Below are 13,984 nucleotides of genomic sequence, written 5' to 3'. Positions count from 1 at the left end.
TTCTGGTAATCTTGTGAGTGAGGTTTTAAGTGTAAAGTGTCAAATTGACTCTGTCACATGAATTAAGAATTTTACTTCTGTGATGCAACCACTCCACTTACACCTGAGTGACTTGATTAAATTGATTGAAAATATAAAGCTCAAGACAGTGGATTTAGCTGTGGCCCCAGGAAGAAGAGAAATAATGTCAAGTCCAACCAGGAACATTGTTTTCTAGAAATGAAAAAGATATAACCCATTATATTTCACACAAACTTCAACTAAAATTTGGAAATTCAATTTTAAATAAAATAATTTTTTTTAATTATTAGGGATTAATGTTTTACAGTTGACAATTAATACAATAGTTTGTACATGTATAACATTTCTCATTTTTTTTCCACACAACAATACAACCCCCACTGGGTCTTCTGCCATCCTGTTCCAGGACCTGAACTCCCCCCCCCCCCCCGCCTCCCCCCCACCCCACCCCACCCCAGAGTCTTTTACTTTGGTGCAATACACCAACACCAGTCCAAGTTCTGCTTAGTGTTCTCTTCTGATCTTGTTTTTCAACTTCTGCCTGTGAATGAGATCATCCCATATTCATCCTTCTGTTTCTAACTTATTTCACTTAACATGAGATCTTCAAGCTCCATCCAAAATGGGCTGAAAACTGAAATCACCATTTTTACCCTGAAAATGTCCAGTAGTTCTAGTTTATCTATCGCTTCATTTAGCTCCTTTGTTTCTTTATTGATTTTTCTGCCTGGATGATCTGTCAAGCTGAGAGAGTGGGGTGCTGAAGTCCCCTACTATGACTGTGTTGCTGTTACTATATTGCTGTAGCTCTTTCAGTAGATGTTTGATGTATTTAGATGGCCTCTCCTTGGGTTCATAGATGTGGTAATCATTAAGTCCTCTTGATTGATTGATCCTCTGAGCATTAAGTAATGTTCATCCCTTTTTCTTTTTATCTCTCCCTTGACTTTTTCCCTTCCTAGCCAATTTTTTTGTTATTATTTTGTTATTATTGTACAGAGACAGAGAGAAATTGAGAGAGGAGGGGGAAATAGGGAGAGAGAGAGATATCTGCAGACCTACTGCACCACTCATGAAGCTTTCCCCTTTCAGGTAGAGACCAGGGGCTTGAATTGAGGACTTGCATACTGTATGTAAGGTGTGCCACTGCCTGGCCCCTGCAATTTTTTTTTTAAATTTTTTAAAATCTTTATTTTTGGGGTAGAAATTGAAAGGAAGGGGGAGATAGGGAGACAGAGACCTGCAGCCCTACTTCACCACTTGTGAAGCTTTCTCCCTGCAGGTGGGGACAGGGAGCTTGAACCTGGGTCCTTGTGCACTGTAACATGTATGCTCAACCAGGTGTGCCACCTCCCAGCCCTACAATTTTTTTTTTTAATTGTTGATGTTGTTGTTGGATAGGACAGAGAGAAATGGAGAGAAGACAGAGGGGGACAGAAAGATAGACATCTGCAGACCTGCTTCACTGCCTGTGAAGTGACTCCTCTGCAGGTGGGGAGCCGGTAGCCGCAATTTTTTTTTTTTTAATAACTCATTTATGTCCTACATGCCTAGAAATAATGTCTTTAAATTGAGAGTACTTTGATGGAAGTAGCAATTTTTTCTATCCCTGACAAACTGTGGGGTAGTGGGTGGCAAAGCCAAGGCTAGGAATTAGAGAAGACCACTAGTTCTACACAGGTCTGCCTGCCCCAGCTCTTGGAAGCACCTTGAGCAAATCATTCACTGTCTTGGTTTGACTAGATAATCTATAGATTATTTACTAGTCTTTAATACACCAAGTTTTAGTGTAAGTAGTGGCAGAAGCTCTAACTAATTGGAAAGATGTAATTGATTTGGCATCTATGATAACTGATACTTGTTACTTGTTTTCAGAGAGCCAAACTTCCCAAAAGTCAAGATACTGAGAAAAATCTAGAAAGAATCCAACGCAATCGAAAGAAAAATAATGCTCTTTTGACTTCCGTAAAGTCAAAGGAGTGGGACCGTTTGAAAGCTGAGTGGGACCACCATGTTGACCACAAGTTTGTGAACAATCTTGTGAAAGCAAGAGTCAAGGATGCCATGCAAGGATATATCATAAACACAGAAGAGAGACGAAATAAGTAAGATATCAAATCACTATGAACATTCTTAAAACCACAACTTATGATAGATCAATCAAAAAAATCTTATAAAAATTAATTTTAATGAGAGATATAGATGGGATAATAGAGCAGAGCATTGCTCAGGTCTGGCTTGCAGTACTGGGAATTGAACCTGAGACCTGGGGGTCTCAGGCATGAGTCTTTTGCATAACCGTTATGCTGTTCCCCTAATCCTCAAATAATTTTGATTTATCAGAGTCAGAGAACAACAGCATTGCTTTGGCACATGTGATTCTGGGACTCCAACTCAGGACCAATGAGTCCAATATTTTGTCTACTGTGCTACCTCACAGACATTAGGTGAATTAAAAAAAAAAATGTATATATATATATATATATGTTTATTACTGGATGGAGAAATAAATTGAGAAGGAAGGGAGAGATAGAGAGGGAAAGAGACATCTGCAGCCCTACTTCACTATTTGGGAAGCTTTCCCCCTGCAGGTGGGGACCAGGGGCTTGAATCCAGGTCCTTGTGCACTGTAGTGTATGTGCTTGACCATGTGTGCCACTGCCTGGCTCCCATCAGTTACATTTTTATAGTAAGGATATTGACTGAGATATTTATATCCCTACCAAGTTAATAGCTACTGCATGTTTATATTTTCATTCATATGATAAAAAACAAAAGAATATGTTGACTCACATTAAAATCTGCTCATTTTCTTCTTTTGAAGGATTGTATTATATGCCTTCTGTGTGGCCAAATAAATATGACAGCAGATTAGTTTATTATCTTAAATGGCAACTGGTCTTATTTTGTGGAAGACTACAGTATTTTTCTTCTTATAAACTGATTATTTCTGAAATCAAATATAGTAAACTAAAATTAGTAAAATGGTATGTGTGGCATGACCTTTTTTTTGTTTCATTTTATTTCAGGCTTCGTGAACTTTTAGCATCAGAAGAAAGTGAATATTTTACTGAAATGCAACTGAAAGAAGAAACAGTTGAGGAGAAGAAAGATAGAATGAGACAGAAAATCAGGTTACTAAAAGAAAAGAAAGAAAAAGAGAGACAGGATTTTGTGGCTGAAAAGCTAGACCAACAATTCAGGTAATGATGTAAGAAAAACAGTTTGAAGTTGGTACATAAAAAAAAATTTGGGGGGACTGGGTGGTAATGCACCTGGTTGAGCGTACAATGCGCAAGAACCCGGGTTCGACCCTCAGCCCTTACCTGCAGGGGGAAATCTTTGCGAGTGGTGAAGCAGTGCTGCAGGTGTCTGTCTTTCGTCTCCCACTCTACCATCCTCTTCCCTCTTGATTTCTGGCTGTCTCTAAAAGATAGATAAAGATAATAAAAAAAATTAAAAGATTTAGGAATGCTTGCTTACAAGCAAGTATAGCTCTAAAGGGTTATACACAGTCGTTATGTCTTTAAACCTTGGTAATTAGGTATACATCACTGAATAACACAGGTGCTGAGGGCTCTTGGGTATGTGTTGAGAACACTTGAGAGATCTACTCGAAGTGAATTTCAAGCATACAATATGCTATTACTGCCTAGAGTCATCATGTTATACATTTGATTTCCAGAATGTACAGTGTACTTGAAAGTTTGTATTTTTTTTTACCCACATCTCCTCATTTCCTCTGCTTCTAGTTTCTGGGAACCACCACTCTCTTTTATATGTTCAGCTTTTTTTTTCTTCTTCTAGATTCAACCTGTGCATGAGATTGTATAAGATTTGTCTTTATCTGAATTATCTCACTTTTAAAATGCCCCCTAAATTCATTCATGTAGTCTCAGGTGCTCTGACCTCCCTTTTTTATAGTGAATAATAGTCTATTGTATTCTTAAAATGTTTTCTTTCATACATTGTTGAGCACTTAGATTGCTTCTGGTTTTTTTTTTTTTTTTTTTAAGCTGTTGTAATAAAGCTGTAGTGAATATGGGAATCAAGATAGTGGTTTGGTTTCTTTTGGATATCCCCAGATGAGGTATTGCTAGATTATATAGCAATTCTTTGCTCCTTTTTTTTTTTTTTTTTTTTTTTAGGAACCTCTATACTGGTTTTCATGGAGACTGTACCAATTTATATTCCTGGCATCCTCATTCTTAGTCTGATCACCTGAACTCTTGACATACTTTTTAAAAAAGATGTATTTATTTATTATGAGAGAATGTGAGAGGAGAAAGAGGGAGAGAAGGAAAAAGACCAGAGCACTGCTCGGCTATGGCATAGATGGTGTCAGGGGATGGGACCATGGCATCTGGGGCCTTAAGCATTCAAGTTGTCCTCTAACAGGAAGAGCTAGTTCCCCACTCTTGATTCACTTTTTGTCCCAGACCCATGGTGACTTATTTTTCAGATCCTTGGTCTTTACTGCATTCTATCCAATCTTGTAGTTACCTTCATCAATACTTGAGATAAGATTGTTAAAGTTCAGATGTTGCCTGGACCATGCTTTGGGTACATAATGAAATTTCTTTTTATTTTTAAGTGCACAAGGCACAAAGCGCAAGGACGGCGTAAGGATCCCAGTTCAAGCCTCTGGCTCCCCACCTGCAGGGGGGTCGCTTTGCAAGCCGAGAAGCAGGTTTGCAAGTGTCTCTCTCCTTCTCTCTGACTTCCCCGTCTCTCTCAATTTCTCTCTGTCCTATACAACAACATTACAGCAGTAGCAACAACAACAACAATAATAACAACAATGATAACAAAGGCAACAAAAGGGGGAAAATAGCCTTCAGGAGCAGTGGATTTTTAGTGTAGGCACTGAGTCCCAGCAATAACCCTGGAGGCAAAAAATAAAATTATTATCTTTATTTATTGGATAGAGACAGCCAAAAATTGAGAGGGCAGGGCGTGATAGAGAAGGAAAGAGAGAGAGACACCAGCAACCAGAGAGAGACATCACTTCAAAAGCTTTCTTCCTGCAAGTGGGGGCCAGAGGCTTGAACCTGGGCCCTTGTACATTGTAACATGTTCGCTCAGCCAGGTGTGCCACCACACAGGCCCATGACATTTCTTTTTAATTGTCCTATAATACACAAGTCTTGTATGAAATGAGTTCCAGGTTAAGGGTGGACATTTTTCACTTTGATTTTTTTGGTAGGTATAATAAATATAATGAACTACCAAATAACCCAAATCCAGGGACAGTCAAGTCTTCAGTTCTAGTTTTACCATATATGATATGTGTGAGCTTATATTAGAAACTCAGCTGTGCTGTGACTCCATTCTATCATCTGTAAACGAAGGATGATGATAATCTAAGTTTGAAACAGTGCTTATTGAAACATTGGTTGTTATGAATATCACAAGAGTTCATACATGCAAAGGTCTTACACAGTGTCTGACCAATAGTAAACACTCAATCACTATTGTAATAATATTAGTACTCTTGGGGAAGTGTTTCAGACTCGCTGAGTTTTAGTAGCTGTCACTCTGAAGTGGGAATAAGACTCAAACCCCCCCCCCCCTTAAATTATAAATGCTTGTGAGGATGCAATAAGATTTTACATATTAAATTACCATGTGAAACACTTAAAAACACAAAATGTTTTCCTCTCACCAGTGATTACTCCCTTTTAAAAAATTTCTGGGGGTCAGGCAGTAGTGCAGCAGGTTAAGCACAGGTGGCACAAAGCACAAGGATGGGCATAAGAATCCCAGTTCAGTAGGGGTAGGTAGCATAATGGTTATGCAAACAGACTCTTATGCCTGAGGCGCCAAAGTCCCAGGTTCAATCCCCTGCACCACCATAAGCCAAATAATAAACAAACAAACAAAAGAATCTCAGCCCAAGCCCCTAGCTCCCCACCTACAGGGATGTCCCTTAACAAGCGGTGGAGCAGGTCTGCAGGTGTCTATCTTTCTCTCCCCCTCTCTGTCTTTCTCCATTTCTCTCTGTCCTATCCAACAACAATGACATCAGTAACAACAATAATAACAACCACAACAACGATAAAGCATCTAGGGCAACAAAAGGGAAAAAAATAGCCTCCAGGAGCAGTGGATTTGTGGTACAGGCACTGAGCCTCAGCAATAACCTTGGAGGCCAAAAATTTTTTTTTTCTGTGTTCAAGCCCCTGGTTCCCACTTAGGACTAGAAAAGATTGGGAAGCAGTTTTAGCTTCTGACACTTTTTTGAGCCTTTCATAGAATTTGGACTACTGCTGGTTAGTCATTATACTGCTCATCAGCATGGTTATATGTCTGTTAAGCCAACAAGTATTTATTAACCATTAGCTAGGCAATGTAGTGTAGTACACTTATTCCTGAAATATGTGAGTCTCAGAACTCAGAGATACCAGTTTAGTTAGGGAAATGAGAATTGTCCTTATGAAATGGTTAACTTCCTTAATAAATGCCAGTGTGTGGTATCAGTCACTCTTATAATAAGAGTTTAGACCTTTTCTTTCAGTCTTAGCAGCTCAGATATCTAGAAGTTCTATTCTATAAGCTTCAGTTTTTTATTGCTAGATTTGATTAGGATCAGGATGACTTAATTTTTATAAACTGCGTCTTTAACTAGAGGTTCTCAAACTTGGTTTAGACCAGAGCTTCTAGAGGAACTCCAAAAAGCATAGATCCCTAGACCCTACGGTCAGATATTGTCATTCAATAGGGCTGGTCTGAGAGATGGTGAAGGAAAAGGGGGTATAGAATTTAAAAAATGTGCTTGGGCTGGAAGATAGCTCATCTGGATAGTGTACCTACTTTGTAATGTGCATGACCCCATTTGATCTCAGCTCCCACTGCTCTAGGGGGAGCTTTGGTGATGTATCTTTTCCTCATTCTCCCCGTTTCTTTTTTCTTTTTCTTTTTCTTTTTTTTTTTTTTATGCCTCCAGGGTTATTGCTGGGGCTCGGTGCCTACACTAGGAAACCACTGTTCCTGTGACCATTTTTTCCAAATTTTTTGGATAGGATAGAGAAATTGAGAGGGATGGGGAAGATAGAGCAGGAGAGAGACAGGCATTTGCAGACCTGCTTCACCACTTGTGAAGCAACCCCCCCCGCAGGTGGGGACTCGGGCTCGTTGAACTGGTATCTTTGCATGGGTCCTTGCGTTTGGTACCAACCCAGCGCACCTCTGCCCACCCCCATACCGCCCCCCCTTCTATCTGAAAGCATTGACTCAGTCTCTTAAAGCCCCAGTAATGAGAATGAATATGTATCTCTAAACTAGTCCCACATAATCTTAAATGAAGACAGAGTAGAAGATCACTTTGAAATGTGTTAAAATGGACCAAAGGATTTTTTAATAAATCTCTTAAAATATAAATTATTTCTTTATTGGAGTGAGAAAAATCAAGAGGGGAAGGGGTGGAGAGAGAGACCTGCAGCACTGCTTCACTGCTCATGAAATGTCTCCCTGCCAGTGAAGACTGGGATCTTGAACCCCAGGTCCTTGCACTTTGTAGTATGTGCTCTTAATTAGATATGCCACTGCTTGGGTCCTAAATTCTCATAAATGAAGAAGTTTTGAAGATATTACAACTGCAGTTGTATAAAGCTAGAAGTACAGATATATATATATATATATATATATATATATATATATATATATATTTAAATATTTATTTTATTTTATTTATTCCCTTTTGTTGCCCTTATTGTTTTATTGTTATAGTTATTATTGTTGTTGTCGTTGTTGGATAGGACAGAGAGAAATGGAGAGAGGAGGGAAGACAGAGAGGAGGAGAGAAAGATAGACACCTGCAGACCTGCTTCACCGCCTGTGAAGCGACTCCCCTGCAGGTGGGGAGCCGGGGTTCGAACCGGGATCCTTATGTTGGTCCTTGTGCTTTGCGCCACCTGCGCTTAACCCACTGTGCTACAGCCCGACTCCCACAGATATATATTTTTTAAAGTATTTATTTTTTAGAGAGATGAAGAGAGAGAAAGACACAGAGAAATATCAGAGCACTGCTCAGCTCTGGCTTATGGTGGTACGGAGGATTGAACCTGGGACTTCAGAGCCTCAGGCATGAGAGTCTCTTTGCTATCTACACCTGCCACAGATGAGATCTTAAGCATTTGTTAAAATGACATTTATTAAGATGGCATTTCTAGGCTTTTATTTGTTTCTTATTTATTTTAATATCGAGCACTATTCAGCTCTGGCTTTTGGTGGTGCTGGGACCTTGGAGCCTCAGTCATGAAAATCTTTTTGCATAACCATTACACTGTCTCCCCAACCTTGAGAGAGCATTTCTTTTTGAATGGTAAATAAGCCTGGGTGTGCAAAGGCAACAAAACAGCTGCATTCTCAACTCTGAGAGCAACCCCTTTAGTAGAAGTGTGCAGTTATTACAAATCTAGGGACACTGAGGGTGCTTCAGCCTGATGTCCTGACTGGAGTTTTGCATTTTTTCCTAGAATATACTTTAGGTTCTTTCCCATGCAAAGCCTTAATCTACTTATAATATTAAAGAATCTGTCCCTCTTCTAGTATCTCTACAGTGTTAGCACAAGTTACCATAATTGAGCGTCTTTTAACAACTCCTTACTTCCATTATCTTTGACCCTTGCCAGAACCTTAAGACAGTTATTTTATGTATGGAACAACAGGCTCAAATTGGTTGAGTTTGGTCACAGGGAAAATGTTCATAAGTAGGATTTCAAACCTGCTCAGCCAGATTCCAGTGCTTGTATTTTGTCTGTGACTTCATGGTGCCTCCCTTCCTGCTGTTCCCCACCCCCATCTTTGCTCACATGGCCTACCTGCAGGTCTTTTGCTTTTGTTCGCACAGGTGTGATTCTAGATGTGTCCCTGAATCAAGGCGTGTCTCCTGAAGGGTTGGCTTTTACCTTTTCCAACTTCTCCTTTCAGGGAATGCTGCGAGGAGTTCCGTGTTGAACTGTCTTGTATCCATCAGAAGAATGTGTGTGAGGACCGGAAAGCACAGATAGCATTTAATGAAGAGCTCAAAAGGCAAAAACTGGTGGAAGAGCAGATGTTCTCAAAGCTCTGGGAGGAAGATCGATTAGCCAAAGAAAAGCGAGAAGCCGAAGAGACAAGGAGACAGAAAGAGCTGGTGGAGAATACTCGCCTGGGGTTGAATGCCCAAATCACCAGCATCATAGCACAGAGGAAGGCAGCACAGCGGCTGAAGGAAGAGGAGGCACGCCTTGTGGTGGGCCTTTTAAAGTGCTTCTCATAGGATAAGCCATGCAGTGGGTTTAGTGTCAGTTGTAGGTGCATTACTGTATAATGTGTCTGATGATCTGGGCTGATTCTGATTCATAGGATAACAGGCCAGGTTCTGGACCTTAGCTTTCAAGGCTCAGAATAGCCATACCAGCCCTTGTGTTAGGCATGACTCAGTTTCTTTATCTGAGAAGTGAGGCAAGAAGTGGTTTTAAGGGTGAGATAAAGTAGTCTTTGGCAATGCCTTGGAGTGTTACTTGTAATTAGACAATATCCCCTTCATCCTTTGATAGGGAAATGGACAGTTCTGTAATCCTATATAAAATTCTACACAATTATGGAAATATACACCACCACCATTACCAACAATAGCAGTAATTGATATTTTAGCCCCTACTGTGTAGAAATTAGAGATATTACTGGAAATGTGAGAAAGCACTCATGTAAATAGTTATGTTATACGTATATAGACTTTAGCAACTGGACACTGAAATATCATTAAATTTAGGAAAAGCTATCATTTTTCTAGAGAGTCTTAAATATTGAAACTTTAGGGAAATGTAAAAAATAAAGTATTTTCAGACATAGGAAGCTTCTTTGGGCTTGATTTTATTTTGAGGAGTTTAATAGCAGATGAATAGTTTCCAAACCATCTCTTTTTCTTTTCTTTTTTTTTTTTTTTTAACTATGCCAAACCCAATCCAAGTTTCATCAGCTTTTATATAAACTCATTGGGGGAATGAATATAGCTGTATGAAAATTTATCACATGTTTGCAACCACTATAAAAAATCAGATACAGGATGGGTGGGAATTAAAAAAATCAGGATACAGAACTTCCATCATACAAAGAAGCTCCTTCTAGCTACACTTTGTACTCTTGTCTCTGTCCTAACCCTAGTAGCCATTACTAAGGTCTTTGTCATCACATCACTGTCATTTTAAGAATTTCACCTTTTTTTAAAAAATTTATTTTAAAAAGGAGACATTAACAAAACCATAGGATAAGAGGGGTACAACTCCACACAATTCCCACCACCAGATCTCCATATCCCATCCCCTCCCCTGATAGCTTTCCTATTCTTTATCCTTCTGGGAGTATGGACCCAAAGTCATTGTGGGATGCAGAAGGTGGAAGGTCTGGCTTCTGTAATTGCTTCCCTGCTGAACATGGGCATCGACTGGTCGATCCATACTCCCAGCCTGCCTCTCTCTTTCCCTAGTAGAGTGGGGTTCTGGGGAAGTGGAGCTCCAGGACACATTGCTGGGGTTGTCTGTCAAGGGAAGTCTAGCATCTGGAACCTGGTGGCTGAAAATAGAGTTAACATACAAAGCCAAACAAATTGTTTAACAGTCATGGACCTAAAGGCTGGAATAGTGCAGATGAGGTGTTGGGGGTGTCCTCCGTTTTATAGATAGCTAGTAGACATATTTTAGTTATATTTTGAAGGGCCTGTGGCTATACTAGTTTTTTTTTTTTTCCTCTGAGCCTGAAATCTGATATGCAGGTGGATCCTAGTTATTCTCTGGGGAGATGATGTCATGGCTGGAAAAGGGACAGAAAGCTGGATCAGGGAAAAGAGTAGCTCCATAATATGGGGAAGGGGGTATAAATATTGTTGACTGTAAACCCCATGGATTTGATGTGATCTGGGGCCCATAATCGGCTTAGGAACCTATGTGACCTCTGCATCCCTGTAGATCTGAGCTCACATTCTGTGATCATGAGGAGGAACATTCCAAGCTGCCCCAATATTGACCCATCTTACCCAGGTGTAGCATAGAGTATGTTGTCTATCATTCCTTCGGAGAATGGAACATTCTCTACCATTGTTGATCCAAGTTGAGGGCAAGGTCCTATGGGGGGCCCACAAAGGGGTCTTTTTTGTTGTTCCTGATAGAGATGACCTGTAACAATGGAGAGAGGGATTTATTCGAGGTCTAGGCCCATCATGTCTGTCTGGGAATCTCAGGACTCCCCGAAAAGGGCCCCAGCTGATGGAGTGGCCTGATAGTGACTAAAGAGTCATCATTAAAGTATGCCCTTCTCTTGCCCTTATTCAGCTTTTGCAGTCCTTGCTTTGCTAAGGTTAGCTTTGGAGTGAGTGAGAGAACTGTAATAGGAAGTAGGTGAGGAGGGTATCTAAGTCTAATTAGATACTATTTCATTAGGAACTTTATACTGACTCACTGCAAACTATTGTGTACTTTTGCTTTCAGGTATATATTTTGCCCTAGTTTATGGATACGTGTAAACATATGCTCTATCTCACAGGACCTGGTCTATATCTAGAGAATTTCACCTTTTTAAAATATTTTATTGTGAACATTTTCAAGTTTGTGAAAATAGAGAGTAGAAATTCTTTTATACCAGTTTCTGGATGTATTAAAGGTAGTATTTTTTTAAATATATTTTTTTCCGCTTTTGTTGCCCTTGTTGTTTATTACTGTTGTTGTTGTTGTTATTGCTGTCATTGTTGGATAGGACAGAGAGAAATTGAGAGAGGAGGGGAAGACAGAGGGGAAGAGAAGGATAGACACCTGCAGACTTGCTTCACCACCTGTGAAGCAGGTAGGGAGCTGGGGGCTCGAACAGGGATCCTTATGCTGGCCCTTGGGCTTGGCACCATGTGCGCTTAACCCACTGTGCCACCGCCCGGCTCCCAGGTAGTATTTCTTTTACATATATGTATTTTCCCTTTTGTTGCCCTTTTTTTTTATTGTTGTTGTTGTAGTTATTGTTACTATTGATGTTGTTGTTAGGACAGAGAGAAATGGAAAGAGGAGGGGAAGACAGAGAGGAAGAGAGAAAGACACCTGCAGACCTGCTTCACCCCCTGTGAAGCGACTCCCCACCTGCAGGGGAGTTGGGAGCCAAAACCGGGATCCTTACGCTGCGGGTTCTTGCGCTGCGCACCACTTGTGCTTAACCTGCTACGCTACCGCCCAACTACCAAGGTAGTGTTTCTTTACACTTTTCTGCATTTTGAACTCCAAAATAATTTCTTAATTTATAACCACCACAAAGCAATTTTATGGCATTGTTGTCTCAGCAATAAAAAGCTATTTTAGGGGTCGGGCAAAGCGCAAAGACTGGCATAAAGATCTCGGTTTGAGCCCCCGCCTCCCCACCTGCAGGGAAGTCGCTTCACAAGCAGTGAAACAGATCTGCAGGTGTTTATCTTTCTCTTCCCCTCTCTTGTCTTCCCCTCTCTCCATTTCTCTCTGTCCTATCCAACAAGAACGACATCAATAATAATAACCACAACAACGATAAAACAACAAGGGCAACAAAAGGAAAAAAGTAGCTTCCAGGAGCAGTGGATTTGTGGTGCAGGCACTGAGCCCCAGCAATAACCTTGGAGGCAAAAAAAAAAAAAGCTGTTTTATTCCTTATTGATCCTAAGTCCAGGTGTGTATGTGTATTTTTCCAATATACCTTTTATTTCCATTTAAATGAAATATATTAACTTGTTTGCTTTGCCCAACTACAGACTGATGCACTCTTTACCTTTCTTCTACCTTAGGAAAATGATACTGCACGAATAAAATTTGAAAATGAACAGGAAAGGCTGAAGAAACTAAGGTCAAAACAGGAAACTAGAGCCACTCTGGAAAAAGCCTTCCAAGAGAAGATGGAGCATATTCAGCAGGAACACAGAGAAGAGCAGGATTTGAACATGAAGCTCATACAAAGGGCCCTTCAAGACTTAGGAGAAGAAGCTGATAAAAAGAAGCATAAAAGAGTAAGCCATTCATTTATTAAGGGCCTGTTATGTGGTGTATGAAATTCTTGTCTCACAGGACCCAGCCATATGGAGAGTAAATTATAGAGCACTACTCGCAACGCAGCATGTTTCATGCACCAATAGCATCATCTGAGAGAATGCTAGAAATAGAATTTCACAGGCAGATGGTGGCACACTCATTAGAGCTCACGTTACCATGTGTGAGGTGTGTTCAAGCTGCTGGTACACACCTGCAGTGAGGATGTGGGGGAGAGGGTGGTAATTTACATAGGCATAGCCCCTCATCTCCCCATGATAGGTGCCTAGGTGTCTGGAAAACACTTGGTCCTCCAAGCTAGGGCCTCCTCCCCCATCATACACCTGGACCATAATATCCTTTCATTCCATCCCTTTTCCTCCTTTCCCACAAGTCCTTTGCTTTTTCACCACACTCAGTCCAAGTTTCAACATATGTTTTCACTTACTGTCCTTTTTTCTTAATCTCCACCTATGGGTGAAATAATTATGTATTGGTCTTTCTCTCACTCAACATGATAGTTTTTTATTTATTTAATTTTTTTTCCCTTTTGTTGCCCTTGTTGTTTCCATTGTTGTAGCTATTATTGTTGTCGATGTCATCGCTGCTGGACAGGACAGAGAGAAATGGAGAGAGGAGGGGAAGACAGAGAGGGGGAGAGAAAGATAGACACCTGCAGACCTGCTTCACTGCCTGTGAAGCAACTCCCCTGCAGGTGGGGAGCCGGGGGCTCGAACCGAGATCCTTCCACCGGTCCTTGCGCTTTGCGCCACGTGCACCCAACCCACTGCGCTACCCCCCGACTCCCTCAACATGATAGTTTTATGTTCTGATCAATATATTGCAAAGGAGAGGACCTCATCATTTTAAACAACTGCATAGTATTCCATTGTGTGTATATATAGCACAACTTTCTTAGCCACTCATCTGCCATTGGGCATCTATGTGAG

At 40.6% G+C, this 13,984-nt stretch overlaps 1 protein-coding gene across 1 annotated transcript in view; it reads left to right on the top strand.

Moving 5' to 3' along the window:
• The window catches only part of CFAP53 (cilia and flagella associated protein 53), a 32,883-nt gene that overhangs the window by 4,722 nt on the left and 14,177 nt on the right, over nucleotides 1–13,984 (top strand). Inside the window, exons 2-5 of the mRNA XM_007515956.3 lie at nucleotides 1,897–2,126; nucleotides 3,051–3,224; nucleotides 8,953–9,256; nucleotides 12,797–13,015. Coding sequence (XP_007516018.1) covers nucleotides 1,897–2,126; nucleotides 3,051–3,224; nucleotides 8,953–9,256; nucleotides 12,797–13,015 — 927 coding nt within the window. The remainder of the gene's footprint in view (nucleotides 1–1,896; nucleotides 2,127–3,050; nucleotides 3,225–8,952; nucleotides 9,257–12,796; nucleotides 13,016–13,984) is intronic.

Source organism: Erinaceus europaeus, chromosome 15 (assembly GCF_950295315.1).
Source record: "Erinaceus europaeus chromosome 15, mEriEur2.1, whole genome shotgun sequence".
NCBI classification, from domain to species: Eukaryota; Metazoa; Chordata; class Mammalia; order Eulipotyphla; family Erinaceidae; genus Erinaceus; species Erinaceus europaeus.
The sequence above is the reverse complement of the archived record's forward strand: the minus strand, read 5'-3'. Positions and strand labels throughout refer to the sequence as shown.